The sequence below is a fragment of the Puma concolor genome, chromosome D4 (genome assembly GCF_028749965.1).
Source record: "Puma concolor isolate L17-30 chromosome D4, mPumCon1.1.hap2, whole genome shotgun sequence".
NCBI classification, from domain to species: Eukaryota; Metazoa; Chordata; class Mammalia; order Carnivora; family Felidae; genus Puma; species Puma concolor.
Genome location: NC_141679.1, coordinates 74,291,353 through 74,311,875, shown reverse-complemented (window position 1 = coordinate 74,311,875; position 20,523 = coordinate 74,291,353). Strand labels below are relative to the sequence as shown.

The following is a 20,523-nucleotide window of genomic DNA, read 5'->3' as shown; positions in this document are numbered from 1 at the left end:
ATCATGACCTGAGCTGAAGTCGGACGCTTAACTGACTGAGCCACCCAGGTGCTGCACAAGTACACACAGAACATTTATAAAAACTGACTATATCCTGATCCATCAAAGAACTAAAAAGACGCAGAGTATATTCTCGGACCAAAATGTAGAATAAAGAACAAGAGAGGCGCCTGAGTAGCTCAGTTGGCTAAGCGTCTGACTCTTGCTTTCAGCTCAGTTCATGATCCCAGGGTCATGGGATCAAGCCCTGCATTGGGCTCTGCACTGAGCATGGAGCCTGCTTGAGATTCTCTCTCTCTGTGTCCTTCTGCCCCTCTCCCCCACTTACTATCTCTCTCTCAAATAAATAAACAAATAAATAATAAAACAAAAAAGAATAAAAATATTACCAGAAAATCCCCAGTATTTGTAAATTTAAAAAATATGCTTCCAAATAACCTAAAGTCTTGAGAAAGTAGGACTATGAAAGTTGGAAACTATTTTGAACTGAGTGACAAAGAAAAAAACTACATGTCAAACTGGATATCGGCAATCTTGACCCTCATGAAAGTTACACAGGTATTTGCTTTGTGATAATTCACTGAACTACACATTATTTGGAGGAATGTTTTTCTGTGTGTGTGTTATATTTCATAATACAATTTAAAAAAAAAATAGGAGCGCCTGGGTGGCTCAGTCGGTTAAGCCTCCGACTTCAGCTCAGGTCATGATCTCATGGTTTGCAAGTCCGAGGTCCCCGTCAAGATCTGTGCTGACAGCCTGGAACCTGGAGCCTGCTTCCGATTCTGTGTCTCCCTCTCTCTCTGCCCCTCCCCCCTCGTGCTCTCCCTCTCTCTCTCTCTCTCAAAAATAAATACATATTTTAAAAAATTAAAAAATTAAATTAAATTACAAAATACAGCAGAGGGGTGCCTGGGTGGCTCAGTTGGTTGACAGTTGGACTCTTGATTTCAGCTCAGGTCATGATCCCAGGGTCATGGGATCAAGCCCCATGTCAGGCTCAGTGCTGAGCGTGGAGCCTGCTTGGGATTCTCAATCTCTCTCTCTCTCTCTCTCTCTCTCTCTCTCTCTCTCAAATAAATTCTTAATTTAAAAAATAGAACGAATTGGAAAAGAGGAGGGGCCAGAAACTGAGAATTTCTGAACACTCCCAAGCAAAAGGACCCCAGATGACAGAACAGCCAGTAAATGCTGAGGACCCCAACCAGCAAAGGATGGGGTCCTGAGAAGTAGTTGGAGGAGCTTCCCAGCCAAGTCCAGGAACTGTGTGTGTCCCCGGCTCAGAGCAGCATGGGAAGCCAGGGGCAGCTGGCAGGGCCAGGTTGCAGCCTCCAGTTCAGGGCCTCACGCACACTGCCCAACACGCTGAACAGCTAGCTGGCTTCTGTTCTACAGAAAATGCATTTGTCACCTCTGGAGGAGTTGGGTTCTAGGCCCAGTTTACATACACACTCCCCTCTCCTGAAGCCAGAACACCTCCTTAGAAGACAGTGTATGGTCAACTAATGTTACTCAAATATGCCTCTTATCAAGGGACAAGGCGCTGTACCCATGAGCATGTGCAGGCACACACACACACACACACACACACAATACATAAACTTCGCCATATACAATACAGTACTCTCCCTGGAAGGAATTTTGGTGAAACCAATTTATCTGTTTATAACTCCAGAGATCCCAGGGGGCGCCTGGGTGGCTCAGTCGGTTAAGCATCTGAATCTTGGTTTCAGCTGAGGTCATGGTCTCGTAGTTCGTGAGGTTGAGCCCCACATCTGGCTCTGCAATGGCAGTGCAGAGCCTGCTTGGGATTTCTCTCTCCCTCTCTCTCCACCCCTCCCCAGCCTGTTCTCTCTCTCTCTTTCTCTCTCTCTCTCTCTCTCTCTCTCTCTCTCTCTCAAAATAAATCAATAAACATTTAAAAATTATAATTCCAGAGATCCTGGAAAATTAGCTCCCTTTGAATATTTGTGCTCAGCCAGCCATCGGGTAGGCAGAACCTTCATGTGGTTCTACCAGGGCAAAGCCCGCTGATGAAGACCAGGACTACCTGCCATGCTGGGAAAAGGCCAGTGAACCAAGGAAAACTTAGCAAAGACCTTCACGTTAAGAGAGTTCATGCTGGCTACCAAAACTGACTAAATCCACAGCTTCCAAACCTGGCTGATCATTAAAATACTTGTGTGCCTTCTTAAAATTACAGATTTTCAGGCTCCACCCTAGACTTATGAAGATCCTAGGAATCTGTGTTTTTAACAGACTCGCCAGGAGCTTCTGATAAGTGACCAGGTCTGGGAATCACTGATACGAATCTTCATTCATGAGCAGACAAGCACAGATCACACCGTGCATGAAGAAAATCAGCCGCCTGAAAGAGGGGCAGTGTTTGTCAAGGAAACAGAATTTAAGCAGGAAACAGGAAAGAACTTTCCAGTGTCAACTTGTGTCCTCGGGGAGATGGGAGAGGAGACTGCGTACATTAAGAGCAGGAGTCTCTCCACCCCACAAGGTTCCTGCCTGCTGCGGTACACTCAGGTCACAGTCACTGGTTCCAGTAGAAACCTTCCCAGATAACCATCCGACCCAGCCCTGAGGCCACGGCTGGGCGGGGAGAGGAGGGGATCCACTCCCTGCTGGTCTGGACACTCCCCGACTTCCCAGATCTCTGTCAGGATGATTAATTCAATAGAAGACTATAGACTGATGGTAGGGAATAGTCACGCTGTACCAGTAAGGAAGAGAAATGGATTCTAAGACTGTACATACAATATGGTCTCAATTCTTTTAAAATTAAACACACCCCTACACACACTCACACACAAGTCTGGAAGGATATAAAACAAATTGGTAACCCACAAAGGTCTTTTCTAAGGAATCAGAGTACAGGGGATTTACACTTTGTTCTTTTCACTAAGTTTTCAGCAATGAAGCCATCTTACAGCAATAATAATGAGGGGGGAAAAAGCAATGAAATATATATTTACTTTTAAATCAGCACACAGCTAAGATAATAGGGCCTCACGGCTCCGTGACACTTTCCTGACAACCCCAGCTCCACGAATTCAGGTCATCCCAGACACCTCCTTTGTCTGGTAGACTCCCACATCCCAGCAGGGTTCATGGGAATTGGGGGGATTAAATGAGATAAAGCCCTTGACACAAGGCTCGGCACATGGTAAGTGCTGGACAGATGGTGGCTATTTCATTACCCGCATTGTTCCTTCCACCCACCAGACCCGTAAATTCCAGGATGCCAGACCACAGGCCAGTTCTAGGGGTGAAGCCACTGCTTTTTTATCACTCCCTCTGCTCCTAGAGAAAAGGACAGTTTGTAAGGAACCCAGTGTGCTGGCAGAGGTAAGCCTGAGAATAGGAGAGCCCCAGGAAGGGCCTGACTCCCAGAGTGTTCTGTCTATGAAACCTGGGCAAAGTCCAGTATGTTGCAGTAACTGCCCCAACCTTTATGAAAAAAACTGAAAAAATGCTGGACAAGCTGTCTCAGAAGGCTTGAACTCAGGTACCAACCAGTCTGGCTCACTGGGAGACCTTGCTCTCTCTGGATCTCAAGTCTCCACAGAGGAAATATCACCCAAATATCACCCACTCTCCACAGGGAGCTGCAGACCCAGTGAGGAAACGCAGAGCTGTGAAGGGCTGTGTTCCTGGGACAGGGCTGTTTTCTCTATTATGGCTACCTGAAAGGCTGGGTTTGCCCAGGCTGTTGGGGCACTGCTGCCCCGCTGTTATTTGGGGGAACCCAATCCTGCTATCTAGGGGTTTGGGGGCAGGGGCCCGCTGCCCATTGCTCTCTACCTCAAGCCCCCAGGGCAGCCCCGTGATCCTCCTGAGAGCCTGGTCACTCCTGAAGAAGAGAATTCTCCCCTACGTGCTGTGAGTCCGACATCCACTGGAGCTTCCAACGCAAGCCCACAAGGAGCCAAGGCCACCCGGGCTGACCTGGCACCTGTCCTGTCCCTGAGCCAAAGGAAAGAGGATGGAGGAGGCCTTGAGATATAGTAACAAGACCCTGATTTAACCCTGAACTGTTGGCTAGAGGGAATCTCCAGTGGAGCAAACCGGGTCTCTGAAAGATGAACTGAGGCGTGATGATTCCAGCCAAGTGAGGCACAGCCAGCCACACTTAACACCACTGGCCAGGCAGCAGCAGGTGCTGCGCCCCGTGGCTCGCTCAGCCTGGGTCCGTGTGCCCTGAGCTCCTCCTGGGCACCCAAAGGAGGAAGGGGCCAGAGGAGGTACCCGCTGCTGCCAGCCTCACCTATCACGGGGCCGGGGGTGGGGACCTTTCCGGGCGCTGAGCGCAGGGAGAAGAAGCCCAGGCAGCCAGCCATCCCGGGCACTTACCAAAGGTGGTGAGGTAGAAGGACAAGTCCGGGTGGGCACGCCGGCTCCCGAGGGAGACGCGGTGCAGGGAGCGCTCCATGGCGTCCTGCTTCCGCCTGCCAGGAGCGCCCGTAACCCGAGGCGTCAGTGTTGCTCCCCAGTTACCGAGGCAGCAGGTTCACCCGTCCCCGCCCCGCGCCAGTGTCCCGGAGGCGGGAGCGGGAGGCCGGCTGCAGCGCGCGTTTGAATGGGCCGGCGCGCCGGGCCCTGATTGGCCCGCGCAGGTTTGAATGGGGAGGTTTCCACCTGACCGATCAGACGCCGGCCCCAGGAGAGGAGGCGCTGGCGCCCCAACAGCGAGGGCAGCGGCCACAGCGGCAGCCGGGTGGCCGTCCTCCCAGCTCCCCACCGCAGCCCTCCCCGAGGAGCCAACAGGACTGGGCGGCCACACCGGGGCTCCTGGCTCCAGGACCGCTCCAGGCTGGAAGTGCCAGCCCCATGTGAGGCCCGCGGCCGCTGGCGTGTCCACGCAGGCGGGCTTGGCCTGCTCACCCAGCTCCCCTAGGCCAGCAATTAGCCAGGTTTGTAACCTGCTTTGAAGCTCAGACCTGTAATCACCGGACCCAAGCAAGGGCAAAAGGAGCATCCTCCCGGCCCAGTGCAGTGGGTTTGGAAAAGTGTTCATGCTTCAAGCCACCCCTTCCCAAACTCTGCCCTATCTGCCCCTTGACCCTCCTCTTGGATGAGAGCAGCCTGGCACAGGTCCAGACCAAAGCAGCTTGCTCCAGCCAGCCTCACAGCCACCGCCCCCCATCCCCATCCCCCATCTGCAGCCTGGTGCCCTGGAACTGGAACACAGGCCCTCAGTAGCTAAGGGGACAGAAACACACAGTATGCACAGAGGGTAGGCGCTTTCAATATCCAGAGCCAGGTACCAGGAGGCAGAGGGGGAAGGAAGGTCAGTCCCTGCACTGCTTTGTCAGCAAACATTCATGGAACACCTCCTGGGAATAGTTTCACACCAAGACATCTGCTCTGCGAATCTCTGACTGTTGCTGCTGTAGGAGGGAAAGCTGCTGGTGGTCTAAAAATGGGAGGTGTTGGAAGTTGCCAGATGGATATCTGTGGCTAGGGGATCTACTCAAGACAAGGTTGGAGGATGCAGGAGAGAAAGTGGGGAGAAGAGTTATATGTACTGAGTAACAGGCACGAGGGGCTGAGCTGGGCAATTTACACGCATCATCTCATTTCATCTTCACAGTGATCCTAGAAAGAAGCAGCTCCACTCTGCCAGGGATACATCTGAACCTCAGGCAGAGAGGGTAGGTCTCTTGGACTTGTCCAAGGTTGGTGGAGCTGAAATTTGAACCCAGGCCTGCCTGCCCAAAAGGCCATCCTCTTATCTGTTCTTTGGCCTCCATGCCTGCCCCATGGCCAACAGCAAGTGTAGACTGGAGACTTGCCTTCTTGAGGCAGGTAAGGAAACTTGAGGCCACAGGGCCAGCTGGCTACCAGCAGGGAGCAGAAACTAGAGAAGGAGCCCTGAAATCAGCAAACTCGTGGTCAAGTGCAAATGAGCCACGTAAAGGCCAGTGGATTGTTTGAAACTTGGCATTTTGTGAAGCCCTGCTCTGCCCTTGACCCAACCCCCACGCCACGAGCACTGCCGGTAGCAGGGGCAAGCCTACTCCCCTGGCCCCAACCAATGGCAGATGGACTTACCTGCACCCTGGATTTGAGCATGCCTGATTCTCCTCCTGGCTGGGGTAGTCTGAGTCCAGGCATCCTTTCTGTGCAGAGTGGTATGCTGGCCCTGCCATTCCTTCCAGCCAGGGAACATGGGCAACCTCGGGCTCAAGCCACAGGACGCAGAAAGGACACCAAGGCTACAGGTGTTATAGACCTGCAGGAACAAGATGGGAGCATGAGTTAGGCATAACCTGAGATGCCGCCTGAGAGGGATGCTCTTTCCCAGTAGGAATTAGAAAGCATGGCGTTCTAAAGCCAGGGCAAAGGAAGGTCCACAGGGAAGGGGAGAGTGATGTGCCCAAGGTGACAGTGGCCCTTTCGCAGCTCTACCAGGGACCACTGAGCAAAGCGCAGATGCACCCTCAGGAGGGTGGGACCCAGAAGAGCAGGACAGAGTTGCACTATCTGAATGTGGCCTGGGGGTAAAGACTGAAGCCCACACTGGCGCTTCACCCCCACTCCGGATAAAGGCGCACTCAGCAGCTAACCTGTTCAGTTGGGAAAACCTAATGCCATTCTGATCCTGATCTGACCCCTCGAGTGGCACCATCTCCACCACCTTAACCATCAACAGTAAGGCCCCTTAGTAGAACACTGGACGTGTCCTTCTCTTAAAGGGGGAGGTCACTCTTTTCTCAGGAGAGGGAGAACAGAAGTGAGTGGGAGCCTGGCCGGTGGCACCACAGGAGAAACTGGGCCTATCTACCCACACTACTGTCCAAAGGGGACATCAAGGGGGCGCCTGGGTGGCTCAGTCAGCTGAGCGTCCGACTTCGGCTCAGGTCATGATCTCACAGTCCATGGGTTTGGGCCCCATGTCAGGCTCTGAGCTGACAGCTCAGAGCCTGGAGCCTGCTTCAGAGTCTGTGTCTCTCTCTGCCTGCCCCTCTCCCACTCATATTCTCTCTCTCTCTCTCTCTCTCACTCTTTCAAAAATAAGCAAACAATAAAAAAGGAGCATGGGACATACATAAAGGGTTGTGGTTGTAGCCCTGCTCTCCCCAGGAAGGCAGGGGAAGTTTTCAGACCAAGCTTGTCTTTCTGGCATGCCCTGGTTCCTCTAGCACCCCAGGCTGTGGGCCTCAGTATCTCTCTTACACCTCACACACCCCACACGTACACAAGCATACTACAGACACTGTATACACATTGCACGTACTCTACACACATACATATACACACCATAACACTTCTCATGTACACACATACAAAAATACACCACACACACAAATGCACGTACACATACACACCACACACAAATACACACACTACATGCATACGTCACACATAGATACAACTCACCCTACACACTACAGATGCATCCTTAGCACATACACAAACACAAACACACAGTATGTGCACACACACACACACACACCATACTTAAATACGCCATATTCACAAACTTAGATTGATTATAGGCATTTTTAAAGAGTGATTTTGTATCGAGAAGAATAAAGATCACTTGGGTTAGAGGGAAGGGACCAAAAGGATTTATTTGGGTACATTTTTACATTAGCTATCAAAGAATTGTAGTGCATTTGAGGTATCATGTAGCCCAATATCCAAAACATTTTGAAAATAATAATAAAGGGGACTAGAACTACCAGATGTTAAATGAAATTATAATAATGTAGTACCAGACAGAAGACAAGCAGGTCAATAGAAAAGAATAAAAAGTTCAATGATTTTATTTAGAAAACAAAGATTTTTTAAATTAAAAAAAAATTATTTTAATGTTTCTTTTTGAGAGAGAGAGAGAGAAGGAGCATGAGTGGGGGAGGGGTAGAAAGAGATGAAGACACAGAATCCAACGCAGGCCCCAGATTCTGAGCTGTCAGCACAGAGCCCGACACAGGGCTTAAGCCCACGAACACTGAGATCATGACTTGAGCTTAAGTCAACGCTCAACTGAATGAGCCACCCAGGCGCCCCAAACAAGAAAGATTTCTTTTTTTTTAACTGAAGATTCATTTCAAAAAGTTAAAAGAGGAAGAAACTAATTTGGGTGAAAAAAAATTTAATGTTTATTTATTTTGAGAAAGAGAGAGAGAAAGAGTATGTGTGAGAGTGGGGGAGGAGAAGGGAGAGGGAGAGAGAGAATCCCAAGCAGGATCCGCACTCTCAACACAGAGCCCTACTCAGGGCTCAAACCCACAAACTGTGAGATCATGACCTGAGCTGAAATCAATAATCAGACACTGAACCTACCGAACCAACTAAGCCACCTAGGAACCCCTCAGATGGAAAATTTTTAAAGGAGCAATTAAGTTAAAGTTGAAATTTATTTTTTAAAAAAATAGAATTCAACAAGGGAACCAGAGCCTGATTCTCTGAAAAGACCAATAAATTAGAACTCAGGCAAAACAGGAAAAAACTACAAATCAACAAGTGTAGGAAAGAGAGAGACAGCCATGATACAAGATAAAGGATAAAGGTAATTCTTTAAATTATAAGAGAAAACCAATGCAACCTCATTCCATAATTTGAAAATCTAGAGGGAAAATGGGTGATTTTCTAGAAATTGTTAATTACTGAAATTGATATAAGAATTTGAAATTTTTAGTAGATAACTAACCATATATAAAATACAAAAGGAAATCAAAACTCTACCTGAAAAAATTATAGAAGACCCAGAGAGTTTTAGAGGTCAATTCTATAAGACTTTTGAAAAACAGTACCTATGTAATTTAACCTGTTTCAGAACTAGAAAAAAAACTGGAAGATTTGTCAGTGCCAGCTACAAAGTTAGACAAAGACAAAAACCAGCTAAATTTAGCAACAGAAAACTACAGACCAAAGGTCAAAGAGAAAAATAAGAGTAGGGGCACCTGGCTGATTCAGTCGGTGGAGCGTGCGATTCTTGATCTCAGGGTTGTGAGTTCGAGCCCCACATTGAGTGTAGAGATTACTTAAAAATAAAATATTTTTTAAAAATAAGAGTAGAGAGGCGCCTGGGTGACTCAGTCAGTTAAGCGTCCCACTTCAGCTCAGGTCACGATCTCGCAGTCCGTGCGTTCGAGCCCCGCATCGGGCTCTGGGCTGATGGCTCAGAGCCTGGAGCCTGCTTCTGATTCTGTGTCTCCCTCTCTCTCTGCCCCTTCCCCGTTCATGCTCTGTCTCACTCTGTCTCAAAAATAAATAAAAATGTTTAAAAAAACAAAATAAAATAAGAGTAGAAATTGGTGAAATACAAAACATACATAGAGGCGCTCTATTAAAAATGTGACAAAACTGAGCCCATATTCTCCCAGTTTTGCCACATTCTGTTTTTTAAAGAAAAGCGAGAAATCTCAAATTTTTAATTTAGTATCTACCAATTTTTTAACATGGGCAATTCATTCAAAAAACTGTAAAATATGGGGTGCCTGGGTGGCTCAGTAGGTTAATTGACCTACTCTTGATTTCAACTCAGGTGATGATCTCACAGTTTGTGAGCTTGAGTCCCGCATTGGGCTCTGAGCTGACAGGGAGGAGCCTACTTGGGATTCTCTCTCTCTCTCCCTCTCTCTCTCTCTCTGCCTCTTACCCTGCCTCATGGGTGCGTGTGCACTTTCTCATTCTCTTTCAAAATAAATAAATATTTTTTAAAAAGAAAAATTGTAAAATATTTTGTAGGCCAAATACAATATGTCTCTGTCCTATAACTAGTTTGAAATCTCTACTGGACCAATCTGATTTATGAATATAGACACAAAATTCCTAACTAAAATATTAGCAAATCAAAGCTGCCAGTATATTCATGATCAAATGGTATTTATTCTAGGAATGCAAAGATTGTTCAAATTTAATGAGCATGTTAGTTCAGAGGTTGGCAAACTATGCCTATAAGTGGACTAAGAATGGATTTTACACTTTAAAATGGTTGGAAAAAATTAGAAGCTTGTCTGTGGCCATAAACAATTTAAAATTTTTTAGTTAAAAAATGAATTTAGGGGCGCCTGGGTGGCTTGGTCGGTTAAGCGTCCGACTTCGGCTCAGGTCATGATCTCACGGTCCGTGGGTTCGAGCCCCGCGTCGGGCTCTGTGCTGACAGCTCAGAGCCTGGAGCCTGTTTCAGATTCTGTGTCTCCCTCTCTCTCTGCCCCTCCCCTGTTCTTGCTCTGTCTCTCTCTGTCTCAAAAATAAATAAACATTAAAAAAAATTTTTTTAATGAATTTAAAATATTTATAAAATATATGGCAAATATGTATATATGAATCAAGAAGTCTTACAAATCAGTAAGAAAAATATATAAATGTACCAAGAAACATGAATAATCATTGCACCAGAGAGTCAGTGTAATTGACTAATGCATAAAATACTGGTAACCAGAGACAGAAAAATATCATCCGCCTCCAGGAAGTCCAAGCATTTCTACTGATGAGGCAACTAAGGTTCAGCGTTGTTAACTGTATCAGGTTGCCAAAGCAGTAAATAAACAGTGGAGAAATCCGAATCCAGCCAAAGAATCACTATAGAATGTCATCTTTCGTATCAGTCGTCCTGCTCAGAAAGGCTAGGTTACAAACAAGGGGGCCAAGACTCCTATGGCTACTGACACATTAAAATTCAGTTCAACCAGGCGCCTGGATGGCTCAGGCATTAAGCATCCGACTTCAGCTCAAGTCATGATCTCACTGTTCATGAGTTTGAGTCCCACATCGGGTGAGCTCGAGCCCCGCTTTGGGTGAAAACAAGCCCCACTTCTCTCTCTCTCTCTCCCCCTTGCTCACTTACACCTTTTCTCGAAATTAAGGAAGAAAGAAAGAAAGAAAGAAAGAAAGAAAGAAAGAAAGAAAGAAAGAAAGAAAGAAAGAGAGACGTTTACAAATATATTAACTAATTAAACTTAAAAAATAATTTAAAAATTCAATTCAGTAGCTAAGCACTACTTCATGCTGAGCCTTACACTGAGCGCTGGGGTTCTAGAAGTGAACGAGGTGGAGCATATGATCTAGTGGGAGGTTGGATGGGTGTGACAATAGAGGAACCGTCCTGTCAACCTGTGGCAAACAGACTAACGGCTCATTCGGTCTGGGGAGCTGGGCGGACTGAGATGGTAAAGGAAGTCAGAGAGGACTTTTCAAAGAAAGCGATCTGAAGGATGATTTAGCCAAGCAAAGGAAGTGAAGGTAGGGTTACAGGCAGAAGGAACAAAACAAGCAAAGGCCTGAAAAGGAGAGCAAATCATCGTTCTTTGAGGAGCACAAGGATGGGAAGCGTGGAGGAGAAAGTCAGAGTGTGGGCATAGGAGTAATATGCAAGAAGGTAAACACACAGGGCTTCGTGTGTTATTAAAAAGGATCTTCATAGGTGGTTCCCCAGATGAAAATCAGAGCCTGATCCCCCACCCCAAGAAAAGCAGAAAGAGTGCTGGGTGAGCAGAAACTCTACATAGACACCACCCAGAGGAACTATCAAAAATGTACCTCCTGAAAGTTTTAGCATTTGTATTCCTGTAGAAAGGAAATGGGTTTGTTCCGCGTAAGAGCAGGCAGCTTCATCCCTGGAGATTGTGAAGACTGGGTTAAACCCAGCTTGAAAAAATTATAGGTCTCTAGACAGTTTTCATCTTTTTCTTTTAAACTTCAACCCATATTAGGAAATGCATATTTATAATGTGAATCCAATGACGTGCTGGAGCCAATTCATACAGGCCTGTGAGGGAAGATTCAATTTTCAGGATTTTGCAAGCTGATTGTTAAACAGAGCCATTACTAAAATTACATTATGTATGGGCACCTGGGTGGCTCAGTCGGTTAGGCATCCGACTCTTGATTTCAGCTGAGATCATGATCTCACAGCTCATGAGTTCAGGCCCCGCATAGGTTCAATGCTGTCAGCACAGAGCCCTCTTCGGAACCCCTCCTCCACTCGTGCTCTCTTTCTCTCAAAAATAAACATTAAAGAAAATTCTCAAAACTCATTCCTAGTTATTTTACCGTATTTTATTGTTATCTATATGCTACTGTGCAACTCTCCCCAACTCTATGTGCAGTGACATCACACTGGTACCTTGAACCCAAACACGGTGGGAGTATTTGCACTAAAGAGATTAACAAGTGTTACAAATAAGGGTTTTTTTAAATTTTTAATTTAAAAAAAAATTTTTTTAAATGTTTATTTATTTTTGAGAGAGACACACAGACCGTGATCAGAGTAGGAGCAGAGAGAGAGAGGGAGACACAGAATCCGAAGCGGACTCCAGGCTCTGAGCTGTCAGCACAGAGCCCGACACGGGGCTCAAACTCACAAACTGCAAGATCATGACTTGAGCGGAAGTCGGACACTCAGCTGAGCCACCTAGGCGCCCCAATTTTTAAATACATAATTTATTGTCAAGTTAGCTAACATACAATGTATACAGTGTACTCTTGGTTTCAGGGATAGATTCCCATGATTCATCAATTGCATACAGCACCCAGTGCTCATCCCAACAAGTGCCCTCCTCAATGCCCATCACCCATTTTCCCCTCTCCTCCGCACCCGCCCCCCCCCCCCGCCCTGCCATCAACCCTCAGTTTGTTCTGAGTATTTAAGAGTCTCTTATGGATTGCCTCCTTCTCTGTTTGTAACTAATTTTTTTCCTTCCCTTCCCCACGTGGTCTTCTGCTAAGTTTCTCAAATTCCACATGAGTGAAAACATATGATGTCTGTCTTTCTCTGACTGACTTATTTCACTCAGTATAATCAGCTCCAGTTCCATCCACATTGTTACAAATGGCAAGATTTCATTCTTTTTCATCTTCGAGTAGTATTCCTTGTATATACAAACCACATCTTCTTTATCCATTCATCAGTTGATGGACATTTAGGCTCTTTCCATAATTTGGCTATTGTTGATAGTGCTGCTATAAACATTGGGGTACATGCGCCCCTATAAATCAACACTCCTGTATCCTTCGGATAAATTCCTAGCAGTGCTATTGCTGGGTCGTAGGGTAATTCTATTTTTAATTTTATGAGGAACCTCCACACTGTTTTCCAGAGTGGCTGCACCAGTTTGCATTCCCACCAACAGTGCAAGAGGGTTCCCGTTTCTCCACATCCTCTCCAGCATCTATAGTTTCCTGATTCGTTCATTTTAGCCACTCTGACTCGTGTGAGGTGGTATCTCAGTGTGGTTCTGATTTGTATTTCAATAAGGGCTTTAAAAAAATTTTTTTAATTCTTTTAAGTTTATTTATTTTAAGAGAGAGAGTGAGTGGGGGAGGAGCAGAAAAAGATAGAGAGACAGAGAATCCCAAGCACTGGCAGTGCAGAGCCCAATGCAGGGCTTGAACTCACAAACCATGAGATCATGACCTGAGCCAAAGTTGGATGCTTAACCCACTGAGCCACCCAGGTGCCCCACAAATAAGGGCTTTATTTGGTTTGTTGATTATACAGATTAGGATGTAACTCTATTTGTCAAAACACCATTTAATTGAAACTGTAGGTTGACTATGGATATAAGAGTTAGGAAAAAATCAATGGACACATCCTGCGAGAATCAATTCACTATATGGGATTCACAATAAAGAATCTTTGTATATGTTAACCAAAAAAAAAAAGAAAAAAAGAAAAAAATGGAGCTGGGGCTTTGTCCTAAGAGCACAGGCCAGTCATCAAAAGATTTTAAGCAAAATTAAAAAAAAAAAAAGACTTTAGTTCTTATTTTAAAAAGATCACTCTGGCCAGAGTTGGGAAAAAAAATGGATGGGGGAGAGGACTGGCACGAGGGTTGGGAACAGAAAGTAGTGTTAGGTGAAGTCTTTTCTAGGAGCCCAGACAGAAGATGATAGTGGCTAGAAGGGATGGAAACAAGTAGAATCAATAGGACTTGGTGATTGATGGGAAGAGAAAATGCAAAAAAAGAATCCTGACATAGGCAATTTGATGTTTAGACGTGCCCTTTACAGGGGCGCCTGGCTGGCTCAGTCCGTAGAGCATGCGACTCTTGATCTTGAACTCGTGACTTCAGGCCCCATGTTGGGTGTAGAGATTACTAAAAATAAATAAATAAATAAACTTTAAAAAGAAGAATAAGGGCCCTTTACAGAGATGGAGAACATGAGAGGAAGGGCCGAACTGAGACTGAGTAACCCATGTGCTATCCAAGTGGAGATGTCAAGTGAACAGCTGAAGCTACCGGACAATAAGCTCAGGAAAAATATTTAGGCCAGAAATACAGACGTAGAAATTCCCAGTAAAGCCATGGACATGGATAAGAGATCCCAAGGAGCATGTTAAATGTGAGAGGAAGGCTCAGGAAAGAACCAAGGAGAGTAGCAACTGAAAAGACAGGCAGAGGAAGAAAGGCAAGAGAAAGAGAAGGAAAGCCAGGGAGCATATTAAGAAGGAAATACTTGTGAACAATGTCAAATACTGCTGAGAAGTCAAGTAGGTTAATAACTGAGAAGTGTCCATTGGATTTAGCAACAAGGCAGTCATTGTTGACCTTCCATCCCAGAATAAAATGCCGGGAGGCAACAGCTCCACATGAATGAAAACGTACCAAGTTCACTCTAAAAGGAAAAATACCCTGGGCTCGAAGCCAGAGAATATTCTTGGGTCAGGTTTTTTTCTTGTCATAAATTTAACCAGCTGGAATTCTTTGTAAACTGGTATTTTATTCACCCTTGAAATACAGGATTTGCTTTTTTAAAGTATGTCTGTAATTCTTCTTCAAGTAGAACCCAGTATCTTTGGGTTAGTGGTTCTCTACAGGAGCAGATGCTGGTGGCTGGAAGTACCACCAAGAAACTTAAACTTGCCTCAGATGGAGAAGCCTTTGGTGATCTAAAAACACAAACAGGGTCTAACTGGGGACCAAGTAAAAAACACAAGATTCCAAGTGAGCCAAGAGGTATTGTTCCAAAGTAGAAGAGACCAGGATATGAAAGCAATCTGGCTGTGGCATCTGTCACCCCACTGATGACCAGCGTTGATTCAGTTGATCTGTCTGGCTAGGTGAGTATCCTCCTCCTCCCTAACTGCTCCATGTGCCATGTGCATTCCTCCCAAAGTTGCAGGCTTGGTCAAAGTGGATGACCTTCCCCAATAGAAGAGGACTGTTATTCGGTCAAGGGTATATGAGTGCTCCCCTGCTACAACCTCCGGACAAGCTTTGAAAATACAAGAGACCAAAGCCCTCACCACCAGAGGATTGTGAAATAGCAGACTAAGTCCAAAAGCCAGAGACTTGACAAAAGCCAGAGGGGAAAAGCAGAGTCCCCAGTCTCTCCTAGAATGGCTTAGTGTCCTTATAGTTATGTTGGAAGCCCTTTTCCTAGCCTGACAATGAGCAACTTGGCGTGGCACAGTCAAGGGTTCCAGAAACCCTCAAAAAGTCTTCTGCACTTAAATAATATAAGCTTCTGCCTCCAGTGAAGGTGGAGGGATTGGAGGACATCTTGGGACTGAAACAAATAAAAGACTGGACAAAAAAAATGTAACAATGATGCTCAACATATTAGTGGGGATCCTGGGTGGCTCAGTCAGTTGAGTGTCCAACTCTTCATTTCAGTTCAGGTCATGATCTCATGATTTGTGAGATCGAGCCCCGCATCCAGCTCTACATTGTCAGTGCAGGGCCAGCTTGTGATTCTGTCTCCCTGTCTCTCTGCCTCTCCCTACCCCGCCCAAAATAAATAAATAAACATTTTTAAAAAATTCTCTCTCTCCCTCTGTCCCTCTCCCCACTCACACTTTCTCCCTCTGTGCAAAATAAAAAAAAAATAAAATAAAAAAGATATTAGACCTCAAGCAACAAGGACAGTGATCTCTGAGAAACAGAAAACCAACAAGATGAGCCCTACGATTGCCCCAGCTTATTGCCCAGAAAGATTTTCTAAAAGGGACAGGGAATATAGGCCAATTCCATATCCATGAGTTGAAGAATTCAGGAGGCCAGGGCAGCTAGAGTTCATCAGACAGAGTGTCAGAGAGGGAAGAGCTGCACAGGAGAGACCCCTAGGGATCTGTACAGCATCTCTCTCCAAACCTTCATATAAGCGCCTATAAGCTCACAGGTATGAGGAAAGTACCCAAAGCTAAGGGAAAAGGGTAAAGTACCCCAAGGGAAAGAACCACTCAAAAGATTAGAGGAAACAGTTTTGAATCTTATACAGGGCCAGGAATAGTTCTTATTCTCATCAGCCAGACTGGTAGGGAAGACCTCCTAATTCCTGGGGGCACTGGGGTAAGGGGTAGGGACTCAGAAGGGTTTGCCTCAGTTGTGGGGAGTGATCAGCCCTGGACTAAATGACACTCTGGTCCTATCCAAAAGTCAGACCCCAAAGGATTGAAAGCTTGAGCAACTTAACAAGCTCAAGAATATTTAGAGGAATGCAAAAAATACACAACAATCAACAAGGTAAAATTCACAATGTCTGGCATCCAATAAAAAGTTACAAGGAGTGCAAAGAAGCAGGAAAATGTGACCCATAATAAGGAGAAAAATCAAGCAACAGAAACCAATCCAGGAATGACACAGATGTAGACAAGCACATTATAATGGTTATTACAGCTGTATTCTTATGTTCAAGGAGCACTTTAAAAGCATGTTGATATGTGGAAAAAATAAAAAAGACCAAACTGAACATCTAAAGGTGAAAAATATAATGTCTGAGATGCAAAAATACACAGGATGGGATTAACAGCAGATTAAACACTGTAAGAAGAAGAAAGATTAGTGAACCTGAAGATAGAAACCATTCAAAATAAAACATACAGAGAAAAAGGACCCCTCCAAAAAATAAACAAAAAGAGCATCAGTGAGCAGGACGACTACATATATAGTTGGATCCCTGAAGGAGGTAGGATCCAGAAATATATTTGAGGAAATCATGGGTGAAATTCTCCCAATGTTGATGAAAACTATAAACCCACAAATCCACGAAGCTCAATGAATCCCAAGTAAAAGAAATATGAAGAAACCTGTACCAACGCACATCATGACCAAATTGCCTAAAACCAGAAATAAAGTAAACATCTTAAAAGCAGCCAGAAAAAAAACGGATTCCATACAGAAGAACAAAGATGACATTAGCCTTCTCATCAGAAATATGTACCATAAGACAGTGAAACATCTTCATCGAAGAAAAGAAAAACTGCCAACCTAAAATTCTTTATTCAGCAAAAATACCTTCCCAAAAGGAAGGTGAAAATAGAGATCTTTTTTGACTTCCAAAAGCTGAATGAATTCATCGTGGACACCACCTGCACCACAAGACATGTTCAAATCTCTGGGCAGCAGGAAAATGATACTCTCGAAGTCTTGATCCACACAAAGGACTAGAGGGAACACTAGACACGGTAAACTACGTGGGTATATACGTTTCTTACTATTTTAATCTCTTTAATAGAACAACAAGGTGGCTCAGTCAGTTAAGCATCTGACTTCGGCTCAGGTCGTGATCTCATGGTTCACAAGTTTGAGCCCCGCATTGGGCCCTGTGCTGACAGCTTGGAGCCTGGAGCCTGCTTCAGATTCTGTATCTCCCTCTCTCTCTGCCCCTTCCCCACTTGTGCTCGCTCTCTCTCTCTCTCTCAAAAAATAATAAACATTTAAAAAATTTTTTTAATAAAATAAAAAAGAAAAGAACAATATAACTAGGATAAGGAACCACTGACTTAAAAACATCATCCTGGAATAAATTGTTATATGTTGCCTTGTCTAGATTCTGACAAAGTAATTGCAAGAAGCAAACTCCAGGAAAGCAATTAGCAAGTTAGCGCTGGCAGTCCTGTGGGAGTGTGGATCCTACTTATGGAAGAGGATAATTTAGACGTGTTTAGTATAAAGTACAGCAGGCACAGCTGAGAGATGTGGCTTGGCTCACCTGCACTCAAGCCGGACTATGAAGCTTATGGAGGACAAAGCCTACCTCTGGATCAGCGTACTTGTCAGGGGAAGAAATATAGGGACAGGGGTCATGGCATCCAGAGCTCCCAAAGGTCCTCCAGGGAAATTTCACTGGGAGCTAGGGAATAAGTTCTAGGTTGGTTTGACTGGAGCTGTAACTGAGAGAGGTGGCGTGTATTCCCGTTGCTTCCAGACCCTCACCAATCACTCCTGGGCCCCTTTGACTGCCCCACTTCTCTACCGCAACTGTTAACTCAGAGGTCACCACTGACTTCCTAATTATGAAAATCAGGTGCCCATTCTCAGCCCTCATCCACCTTGCCATAGTTTTCCTCTTGTTTCTCTGATAATTCCTCTATTTTGTGGCTCTTCCTGTCTTCTCGTAAGGTATGTTCCCCAGCCATGCCCTTCTGTCCCCTTCCTGCCCCAATACCCTGTCCCTCCAAGATCTCCACTCTGGCTGCTGCTCTGTGTTGTTCTGATGAAGGCCCAGATCTCTCTCCAACCCCAGGCTCAGGGCCACCTCTGCTCTGACACACTTACCAACAATCTTTCTCTCTGCACTGGCTCTCTCCCTGGCTGCTCACCTAGACCAGCCCTAACTGTCTGCTTCCATATCTTTCTACCAAACTAGACTGTGAGCACCTCTAATGCAGTGACAGAGGTGTGTCTTCTTAGCAGCTGCCTACTTCCCACCTTAGCATCTGGCACACATTTGAAAAAGTCAAGTCTTGCCAGGAAATTCAGATCTAAAATCAGCATACAAGGCATAAATTGTGAATAGCCAAATTACCTTCAAATAAGCCCTTAGTCACCCAGAAAATACCCATGGCATTGTAAATTAAAAGGGGAACAGCAAATTTGCTTCTCCCATCTTGCACTCCCTCTGAGCTGTATTTTCATGGAGTGACAGAGCTGGAACAGCCCCCGCCAGCTGCATTGTCCTCCCCTGTCACTCCTGCCCACTTGTGCTTCATTTTTTGGCTCTGTACATTGATTGAACTTCCATAAGTGAGAAGCCACACAAAACCATAACTCCACTGTAAAGGCTTGAGGGAGGAATCTCTTTCTCTCTCCTTCAACTGGTTTCTCCTTCTGGCCTCCCAGTTTCCGATCATGACAGCATCTCACTGAATCGGGCTGAAAACTCTTTGGCTCCTGCCTCTCCCCTTACTCTTTCTTTCCAATTTCCAGTTCTTGTTAATTTTTCCTTTGCACCATGCCCCTCTGTGTCCATTCTGTTGCTGCCCACATAATCCAGGCCCTGATCACCTCCCATCTTGACTCCTATGACAGCCTCCTAACTGATCTTTCCGGGCTTGCTGGTCTCCCTCCAATTCATGTTTTCCTGCCATCAGATTAACAATTTCTAAAGCACTTCCTTAGTCCTATCTCTCCCTTAGTCAAAAGCCATCGATGGCTCCCCATTGGCTATCAAATAGAACCCACTGCCTCCAGCCTGCCATCCAAGGCCCTGAACAATGGGGACACAAGCTGTCTCTGACCCCACCTTCCACCCTTTCCAGATGGGAATATGGCAGTACTTGCTTATGTCCCAAACTTCTTTCACCTGCATCGCTTCCCTCCACCAAAAGGCCACCTCCACAAACATCTCCACCTGCTAAAACCTAATAGCTTCAGATAGGAGCATCCAAAGGGCCCCTCTTTCTTCACACTCTGTACCACTCAGCTCACACTGCTACATTACATGTACCCTAAAAAAAGGAGATATGTCATATCTGCTTCTTATTCATTTGCCCATTCAGCATATATTACTGAGCAGTTATGATGTGCCAGGCATTCATCTAGGTGATGATGCCTTCACTGATGCTATGCAGTGAAGACAGATACGACTCGCAGAACTCATAGTCTGGCTGTGGACGGTGGCAAGAGACAAGCCACGAACTCCACAGAGGCCGGGAGAGGGAAAGTGAAAGAGGAGGACGTCACCCCGACAGCGGTCAGAAAAAGCTTCCCAAAATAATAACATGCAAGCTGAGATCTAAGGGATGAGTAGAAACTAGGCAGAGAAGGGAAGAAAAGAATTGTCCAGGTTGAAGGAAAAGTACAGAAAAAAACAAATTTTTTTAAAGCCTGAAGGCAAGAGAAGACAAGACTCACTACAACCAAAAGGAAAAAATCATAGAGCTTCGGGGGGAGTAGGAGGGAACTGGGCCTGAAGAGATAAGCAGGGCGCACCCAGGCCATAAGCCTACCTTGTAAGGTTTGTAAGACAAGCAAAAGGGGTTGGGTTTGATCCCGAGGCCAAGGGAGAGTTTTAATTATTTTTGGAGATCCCTCCCAAAACAGGGCCATCCTTAGAAGTAATATAGGCTCAAAAACAAACAAACAAACAAACAAAACTGAATTTATTGGTTTCACCTTCTCTGAAGGCAAAATCTGGTCAAGAAAATTTTAGAAGAGCCTCAGATAATTTGTGGTATTTCTACTTATCAAATGCTGCCTCCCTGAGTCTTTGCCCAACTGAGAACTGTCAGGATCCTCAATAGCTCCCCCATTTCCCCCAAATCCTAGGCCTCTGGGCATGTTCCAGAATTTGTCACACTCTTGAAATAGTTCTAACAATGACATTCTAAATTGT

General features: G+C 45.5%; 1 protein-coding gene across 3 annotated transcripts in view; it reads right to left on the bottom strand.

Annotated features, from left to right (window-relative positions):
• Nucleotides 1–20,523, bottom strand: part of RGS3 (regulator of G protein signaling 3) — a 140,361-nt gene that overhangs the window by 118,028 nt on the left and 1,810 nt on the right. The window contains exon 2 of one of the 3 annotated variants that reach the window (XM_086683765.1): nt 6,064–6,244. In XM_086683765.1, the coding sequence (XP_086539891.1) occupies nt 6,064–6,181 (118 nt within the window). In that variant the 5' untranslated portion in view covers nt 6,182–6,244. Of the gene's footprint in view, nt 1–4,362; nt 4,524–6,063; nt 6,245–20,523 lie in introns of those variants that run through there. The other 2 variants (XM_025933148.2, XM_086683766.1) reach the window with 2 other exon arrangements.